We start from the raw sequence: 9,437 nt of genomic DNA, 5'->3' as shown, positions 1-9,437 counted from the left end.
CTGTCTCCCGAGCCCCCGTGTCACCGAGGGGGGCCTTGGTGCCGCCGACGGTTGTGTTTCGTGTAGATTATTGGCCCTGAAATACTTGTTTCTTGTGGCATCGGGTATATCCGCACACGATGTGCTGTTTCTAAAGTTAAATACCTTTCCTACCAGCTGTGCCGGGGAGGAGGGTGGGGGGCAGGCTCTGGTCTCCTCAGAGCCTTTCTCCAGCAGTTGGGACTCCCCAGCTGTCAACCTCCATCAGGTTGCACTCCAATGACAGCGCTCCATCTTCTCCTCCTCCAGCTGCTCTGCTGCTGCCCCGGAGGCTTGAGGGCTTCCTCTCCCCGTCTCCAGCCACCACCCCTGCTGGTCACCTGCTGGGGCCCTCATGGACAAGTCACTCAACGGCGGGACAATGAGCGCTGGGTCTCATGCCTCTGGAACAGCACCATCAACCTGCGTTACCAGCCCACCCCAGGAGCAAGACCAGAGGCAGAATGGAAAGAGGGGCGGCCACCACCCCCGCCACGCTGCTTCTGGTACCTGAACTCGGCCTGGGTGAAGAACACATCACGCTGGTCAGGCCAAGTCATGCTGCAGACAGGCCTCTTACCGGGAAGCACTCCTCCACCCGTGGCCTCCAGCCTCCTTACAGTGCAATGCTCATCTGCTTCCTGCGCTGCACCCACGTGCTTCCACCACAATGTGAGCATCGAGATGTCTGCGCAGGATATGCGGCTCTTCGTGCTTTGGCCGCAGACACACCTGATCCACGCATGGCAGCCAGTAGAGCTGGGCTGGTGTGCACGCCTCAAGAGTGCCAGCTGGCAGTACCGCTTCAGCAGCCAGGGAGGCAGCCCCTCTACCCTTCTCCTTCCCAGCAGTGAGCACCGAGACGTGCCGCCACCTGCTGTCTACCCAACAGCCGAGCTGCAACAGACCTGTGCCACCTACTACAGCTACCACTTGACTGTGCGCTACAGGCACCACGGGCTCCACATTGCTTCAGTCAGCATCGAGCAGATGCCTCAGATAAGCCTCAGCCTCTCTCTCAAGGTAGAGCCTGACTTGCTGCATGTCCTCAGTGTCAGCTCCAAGCTTCTTAGTGTTCCTCAACAGCCCCTCAGCCTCTCCTGGAGGCTTCAGCCCCTTACACCAAGGACACTGGCCTACAGACTGGTGGACATGCAGGCTATAGGAGGTTGGCTCTGTTCCTACAGTTCCTTTACTCTGCAGAGCAACTTCTGTGCCATTTCCACACCTCAGAGCCCGGGTGAGGTGGTGGTGGCCAGCATTTATTTTCATATTGATGGAAAGAGGTTCGAGGAATTGACAGGAGAACTACATCTACTCAATGGTACCCTGAGCCTAACTGCAGGCAGAGAAACTCCCACCCATGTCAACCTTCACCCAGGAAAGACCAACAGGAACACTTACATTTTCAGGTACAACCATGGAATGTTTTACACAACCAAAGAAAACAACAACCCTATTTCCACAGATGGCCCTAACACACGCACTGTGTTCTACCAACACAAGGAGCTCTCCTACTTACTCTCCATAGAGTTTGTGGCCTTCCAGTGGTACAAGTTCAATATGTACCTTTATATGAATCAGAAGAGGGCTTTGGTTAGGTCTCTGGCAGAAAGAGACCTTGAAGTCCACGTTTTCAGCAGTGGCCGTCCTTCTTTTCTGCAGAGCTTTACTTACTTAGTGTGGTTTATCCCTGCACAACATCCGATGCTACAGTGCGAGTGGACCTTCCATCTGCAGCTTTTTGGAACACAAAAAAACCACCTTCTCCAGAATAGCACATACACATACAATGATCATGTAAGAAATGCCACACGTTTTGTCCGTCGCTCTGCTTTACCCTTTGATCCAGAGAAATACACGGGGTTTGTGGCAAAAGTGAACTGTACCAGAAGTGCACTTACACCGGCTATTTTAGGAGTCAGAGTCAACAACTATGCTGCAAAAACCATAGAAGCACCAGTGTCTTGCCAGAAAGAAGCCTGTTACATAGACACTGTGCAGATTCAGAAACCTGTTCTTCACACCTCTGTCCTGCGCCAGAAGAGGGGGACATCTTTTTACCTCTTTGTCAGATTGCTAGTAGACTGCAAAGTTGGTATATCTATCAAACCCTTCTGGCGAATCTATCCCGTTCGGGACACAACAACTAATCCAGACTGGGAAAAACCAATAAACTCTTCTTTGATGTATGGTGTAGAAATGATAGTCTTAACTGTTCCCAGTTTTACTTTAGATTACGGGTTGTATCTCTTTTACTTCACTGTTGCAATAACTCCAATTAGGACCACAACAGTCCTCAGGGGCTCAGATAAAGTTTATGTTCAGATTGAGAGCACCAATCTAGTTGCAAATATTGCAGGAGGCACGTTCCGCACAGTGGGTTTTTCTGATAATTGGACTCTTGATGGCTCTGCATCCTACGATCCTGATTCGCAGGAAGGACTAAAGGGAATCACATTTACTTGGTACTGCACTAAAGAGGTGTCAGACTATAAAAACATGAAAGTCAGCGCAGGAAAGAGATGCCATCCAGCCCAGAGGGATTTGAAATGGTTAACATCCTCAGGTCCAGTTCAAGCAATGCCACCAGAATCCCTCCCAGGAAACGCCATATACTACTTTCGTCTAGTGATTCAAAAGGATAGAAGGAGGAGTTATGCCGACCAAACTGTAGATGTGCAGCCCGGCTCCCCACTCCTTCTGGACGTGGCATGCCTTGAAAACTGTGGTAGCACTCTAATTCCAACAGAGAGATTTACCTTGTCCGGAAAATGCCTAAACTGTAGAACAAACAGCCAGCCAGTCTACTACTGGTCCCTTTTTTCAGAAAACTCTACAGAAATTAGCTTTGACTGGTCTTCCAGAACCTCAACGGGGAGGTCTGGGGCTTACCTGTCTATACATGCTCTGACTTTTACAAAGACTGCACATCGATCCTACATACTTCTATTAAAAGTAACTACCTGGGATGGTAGGTCCTCACTCTACAGACATGCATTTAAAGTAAATTCTCCTCCTAGGCCTGGCAAGTGTACCATCAACCCACACTGGGGTACAGCCTTTCTGACAAAATTTGTTGTTCAATGCAGTGGATTTTCTGACAGCAACTTACCTCTGACATACAAAGTGATAGTAGCTTCCAATGTACCCAAAACTACCAAAATAACTTCTGTGGAGGAAAATACATTTGGCACAATTCTGTACTTTGGTTATCAGCCTAAAACTCCTCCGTCTTTTCTCCCAATTGGAGTGCCCTCTCAGAAGTACACCTTGACACTTTACGTTCAAGTCCGCGATTCCCTTGGGGCATTTACCCAAGTGAATTTATATGTCCGTGTACGGAACCCAGTTAACAGTCGACCACTAGCCGTTGTCTTTCATGAACTGCTGGCCTCAGTGAGCGGTTTCAGCGCACCGATGACATCTTATCTCCAGACTGGAGATTATTTTAGCGCGGGTTATTTGGCTTATCTGGCAGCCTCAGTCTTAAACGATATTAAAACCTCACCAACTCTCCAGCTCCCTAAGGCTCAGTTTCGGGAAAGCCTGATTAAAACAGCCCTGAATATTTCAGTTGAGAGCACAATGGAAATCAACCAAGTAGTCGCTTCTCTTTCTCAAGTCACAGAGGAAGCTGATGAAGTGAACGTTAGATCACAAGACCTTGCCATCAAGAAACTGACAGAAGTAACAGGAGTGTTGAAGATACAGAGGAATGAGAGCCATTGGTCTGAGGAAGCAGAAATTCAAACCAGTGGAATACTAAGATGCTTGTCCAACATCCTGAGAGCTGCTCTTCTGCATCGCAGGAATGTCAATGTAAGTGGAGTTAAACAAGTCTTCTCCATCATGGAAAATTTAACAGAGATAGTTTTCCAGGGCAAAGTCCCTGGAGAAACAGAAACTCTAATGGAAACGAAACACTGGAATATCACTCTGAAGAAAGATGAAACCTGGAACATTGCAAATGCTTTCTCTACCACAAACACCTGCAGGAATTGCTTTTATCCATCACTGAAAAAGGGAAATTATTCAGGATTGCCCCATGATGCTGTGATTTCCACTGCCCTTTTTGAGTTTGATGACAACCCCTTCCCTTGGTTAGGTTACACATCAGAAATCGCAACAATGGTCTTGGGTTTCAAAATGGCAGAGACCAAGGCTAATGGGGATCTACTAGGGATCGTGCCTGAAGGAGCAGAAATTACTATTGCTAGGAAAGAGAAAGAATCTTCAACTTTTCAATTAGCAATGGGACCCGATAAAACACAAGCTTACACAACTGGAGGATTTAGTTTTGAAGTCAACAGAAATACCAAAAGCATATACATTCAGATCCTGACAAAATTAAAAGTTACTTTCCAGGTGCTAGTATTTACAGGCACCCACATCACTCAGGCTCATCCCATAGCCTCATTTGCTGCTTTTCACAACACGCCAACAGTTGCAAGCAAAAATGAGACAGCTAGCACTGACTGTAACATTAAGGCTCCCTATATTATCTGTCTCCCAGAGTCATTGCTGACAGCCACAGCTCAAGGAAGCGGTACAGACACTCACAACATCTCCATTGTCTTGCTGACACACTATGTTGTAAGGTATCAAACCCAGAGACTGGTGAGCATACACGTTTTTAGTGATCAGTGCTTATTTCTGGATGGGGTTCGAAGTCTGTGGAGAGAAGACACGTGCAGGATTGGCTCCTTGACCGACTGGCAGAGGGTGCACTGTGTCTGCAATATGAAGCGGAGTCGCAGAAGTCTGTCAGTCCACACTATGTCAAATGCATCCACGTTCGACATCAGGTTCCTGGCAGCCAAAGTAATAGTTACCCCCAACACAGTAGATCTGGGAAAAACCCTGATAGCAGACATACCTAAAAACCCAGTGACCCTTTTAACAGTGCTCTTTATTTTTGCCGCCTACTTTCTTTTGTCCCTCTGGGCCATGAGAAAAGACAGGGCTGACAGGGACAGCAAAGACAAGATTATAGCTCTGCCAGACAACGACCCCTTTGATAAAGTGAGCTTTTTGGTCACTTTATATACAGGCAGTCGCTGGGGAGCTGGAACCAAAGCAGATGTCTTTCTTCAGCTCATCGGCCAGAATGGCACGAGTGACGTCCATTGTTTACGGCACCCACATTTTCTACCTTTCCAACAAGGAAGCACTGATTGCTTTCTGTTAACCACCAAGAAAGACTTGGGAGACATTTGTTCCTTCAGGGTCTGGCACAATAACAAGGGCCCATCTCCAAGCTGGTTCTTAAGCAGAGCTAAAGTTGAGAATACGTCCACCAGGAAGACCTGGTTCTTTATGTGCAGGAAATGGCTTTCTCTTGACAAGGGCGATCACTTACTAGAAAGGACATTTTCCGCCACAAACCCCAAGACACCTCTGCCCAGAATCGACTATTTTTTGATTAATCTTGCCAACAGCCTGACAGAGGGCCATCTGTGGCTCTCGATTTTTGCTCACGTTCTCACTGGCACTTTCAGCAGGCTCCAAAGGTTGTCTTCGTGTTTAGCAATATTATTATTAAACTTGCTTGTTAATATTATGTTCTTTAATGCTGACAAGAATGAAGAATCTCCAATACACTTGAGGTATTTGAGATCAATAACAGTAGGAATTGAATGTGCTTTGGTTACCATACCTGTGGAAATGATTATAATTGCCTTATTTAAGTATTCCCAGAAGGAACCTTCTCCTCGTGGTGTGGCTCAGACGGACCGAAAGGTAAGGTCACCCCTCCTGTCTGGAAATCTTAAGAACTGGAAGGAATGTTTGCAACAATTGTACCTTTCAGAAACTTCAGCACAATCAAGGAATATTAGTCCCTTGGAGAACCTTCCTGGTCCCAGCAACTCACAGAGCCCACCATTTTCCAGAAAGACAAGAAGCAAGGGAGCTCCCCAAAACTGGAATAATTACACAGTTTCTGAAAGAGATGCAAATGTAATTGGAACAGAGGAGCAGACAATAACCGCGAATTCCCCTCCAATGGCTAAGGTCTGCCAGAGAAGGCCACCATCAACTTCCAATTTTAGTAATAATTACGCAGAAGAAGGGGGCAACTTTCAGAAGGAAAGGAAACCACTAAGCATTACCTCCATGCCCTTTCGCAAGAGACCGCACATAGTTTTTTGTTGGTGGTGTGTCTATCTCTCATGGGCACTAGTTATAGCTGTCACTGGGCTATCATCATTTTTCATTGTGTTATATGGTTTGTCTTATGGCTATCAGACTTCACTAGAGTGGCTTTTAGCATCTGCAATCTCCTTTATCGAGAATGTGTTTCTCCTCTCAATTCTAAAAATCAGTTTTTTCTCAGCTATGAGTACAATTCGTCCAAAATACTGTGAAAACATCACATGGTTAACTCAGGAAAAGTATTCTGAGATAAAGTTGGCTAAAGAAACGATGAGTGCTGATGAGATGAGAGAGATGCACTTGAAACTTGCTAAAGTCAGAGGCACCAAGCAGTATAAGCCTTTAGAAGCTGATGAAATTGCAAACATGCTGAAAAGGGCAAAAATTAAAGTCAAGGCATTTATTTTCACAAAAGGTTTCATCAGTCACCTTGTCTTTTTAACACTGCTATTAAATTTTGCCTATTCCACTGAGAACACCAACAGTTTCCACTACAACCGATTCATCCATAACCAATTCTCTCCACGACTCTCCAGTGTAGATAAGCTAGAACATATCTACGTGTGGGTGAAAGACTTGTTCTTGCCTTTGATCCACAATGACATTCAGCCAACCTTTCTTCCCGACAGCTGGTCCAAAATCATTGGTTTGCCCAGGATGAGGCAAGTGCGGGCTAAAGGTACTGAGAAAAAATGTTTCCATCCTCACAGCTTTGTAAATAACTTTCTGATCAGTGAAAGCCACTGTCTTCACAAATATGGCAGTGACATCCCAGAGAAAGGTGACTACGCTGGCACTTGGACAAAAGTTGCCAACCAGTCTGTTTCCAAGGTTGCCAGCAGTTACGGTGGGTTCACGTACCAGCGAAACAGGACTCCGTGGATGTATTATTCATACGGAGATTTGCACACGTATGGACCAGCAGGATACACGTTTTACTTTTTCCCTGAAGAAGGAAGACCTAATTCAACGAAAAGGCTGGATGCTCTACAACAGAGCAACTGGCTTGATGAAAAGACATGGGCTGTGATCATTGAACTAACTACATTTAACTCAGATGCAGATCTCTTTTGCACCATCTCAGTCATATTTGAAATGTCCCATTTTGGGATCATAAAACCAAGTTTGTCAGTACACTCTTTTGCACTCCCCATTTTTCATCAGCAAACTAAAGCTCAGATGTTTGTGTTTGTAATTGTTCTTGCCTTTCTGTTCATTTACATAGCAGATGAGCTTCACATCATAGGCCAAGAAAAAAAAGATTATATTAAAAACATTTCCAATATAATCAACTTTGGCTTAAAATCAGTATTCCTCCTTTTTGTTTTTTTAAAGGTCATAAAGTTTAAGGTGGGAGCAGATATAGTGAAGTTTTACTTACTTCACCCAAATGATTTCATTCATTTTCATGCAGTTTCTCATTTAGATCAGATTTTAAGGATTACTATGGGCTTTTTAGCATTTCTTGTAGTTTTGAAAACTCTAAAATATTCTCAATTTTTTTATGACGTGCGCCTGGCACAAAGATCGATCTTGGCAGCCCTTCCCGGAATCTCCTCAATGGCCCTCGTGGTGGTGGTGTACTTCTTTGTATTTATGGCTTTTGGCTACCTTGTGTTTGGGCAGCATGAGTGGAATTACAGTAGCATGATTCACTCAGCTCAGACCGTATTCTCTTACTGTGTCTCAGCTTTCAGAGATACCGCATTTTCATCCAACAGGTTGCTGGGTGGTCTTTTCCTAGCCTCTTTCATGTTGGTGATGATCTGTGTCTTGATCAATCTCTTCCAAGCTGTTATTATGTCTGCCTATAGAGATATGAAACAACCCGTATATGAAGAACCATCTGATGAAGCACAAGTGGCTACTTTTGTCTTGCAAAGGCTCAGAAGGATATTTTATTTTCTGATCTGTAAAACATCCAAAACCAGTGAGCCTGATCTTTTTCACAGTGTACTCTACGGGCAGCCTGAGAGAAGACATCAGCGACATTTAGGGCTCAAGAACAGAAAAATAAATGGAAAAAAAATGGTTTATCTTGTCATATGACCAAGGAAAGATTTTGTATTCAAGACCTTTACTCTGTAACACTTGCATTTCAAATAAATGCTCATAAATAAATTATTTACTTTTAAGAATTTTTTAACATTCAACCCCTTAGTAGCAATTGTGCTCAGATTTTCTCCAGACTATTTTGCATCAATTTTAGTGGTGCTTGGCTGTCATGGTGTGGTGGGTTGACCTGGCTGGCAGGTAAGCCCCCACCCAGCTGCTCACCCACTCCCCTCCCAGCAGCGTGGGGAGAGAATCGAAGGGCAAAAGTGGGAAAAAGAGTTGTGGGTCGAGATAAGGACAGTTTAAGAAGTGAAGGGGGAAAAAACCCAAAACCACAAGTGATGCAAAAGCAGTCACTCATCACCTGCGGACAGATGCCCACCCAGTTTCTGGGTAAAAGTTACTTTCAAAAAACTTCCCTCGCTCCAGTTTTCCTGCTAAGCATGACCTTGTACCTCGTGGCATTACCAACTCCATGCCAGCCGTAGCCGGCACACACAGGAACTGACGCCCATTTCACGGAGGGGATGCATATGGAGTTAGCTCAGGAGTCTGAGCAGGACTCTCGCCTCTGGCTGAGCACTTGCTAATGTAAGAGCAAAAATGGCCAGAGATCTGAAAACGCTGGTACGTCCTTCCTACTCAGAGCATAAGGAATAAAAAGACAGGACGAGTTAGCAGGTTGCCACCCGGCAATTAAAAATAAACCTTCACAACACTGCATTGCATTTGTATGCAGAAGACTTTGCTACAGTGTCCCTTTGGAAGACATTGACCGTGGACTTTAAAAGCCGGGGGGGGGTGTGGGGGTGTTAGTAGACTTGTGTGTTGTAAAACTGTACCTGCACACTGGTCACTCTGGGACCTCCTGTAAGGGAAGACTGTCCAAGTCAACTGGGAAGACTGGTCAACTTGATCAAAACCCCGATTTCTTATTCGTAAAGCTGGGGGCATCCTCCAGGCAGTTCACTTTGGATACAAACAGACCACAGAATATCTTCCCACCCCCACCCCCCCAAATCTCACATGCTCTTTGCAATGCAATGAGTTTATGGGGAGCGTTACGGCTGATGGGAATGTGTCGCCCATCGTCCCTCTGTCACTTGCTCCTCGCTGCACTGGGCGCGGCCGGGCACGACCGGCCGTTTCCAAAGCCGAAACGCCTTCCCCCCTTGAACTCCGGGGACTTTCGGCACCGTCCCGTCCCG

General features: G+C 45.8%; 1 protein-coding gene across 1 annotated transcript; it reads left to right on the top strand.

The window, feature by feature from the left end:
- The first annotated feature begins 258 nt into the window (after nt 1-258).
- On the top strand, nt 259-8,223 carry PKDREJ (polycystin (PKD) family receptor for egg jelly). Its single transcript, XM_009323655.1, has 2 exons — nt 259-5,739; nt 5,896-8,223. Exons 1-2 carry the CDS (start codon nt 259-261, stop codon nt 8,221-8,223), a joined length of 7,809 nt encoding a protein of 2,602 aa, XP_009321930.1.
- The last annotated feature ends 1,214 nt before the right edge of the window (nt 8,224-9,437 follow it).

This window comes from Pygoscelis adeliae, unplaced genomic scaffold, assembly GCF_000699105.1.
Source record: "Pygoscelis adeliae isolate BGI_AS28 unplaced genomic scaffold, ASM69910v1 Scaffold215, whole genome shotgun sequence".
Taxonomy (NCBI): domain Eukaryota; kingdom Metazoa; phylum Chordata; class Aves; order Sphenisciformes; family Spheniscidae; genus Pygoscelis; species Pygoscelis adeliae.
This window is presented reverse-complemented; position numbering and strand designations above follow the sequence as displayed.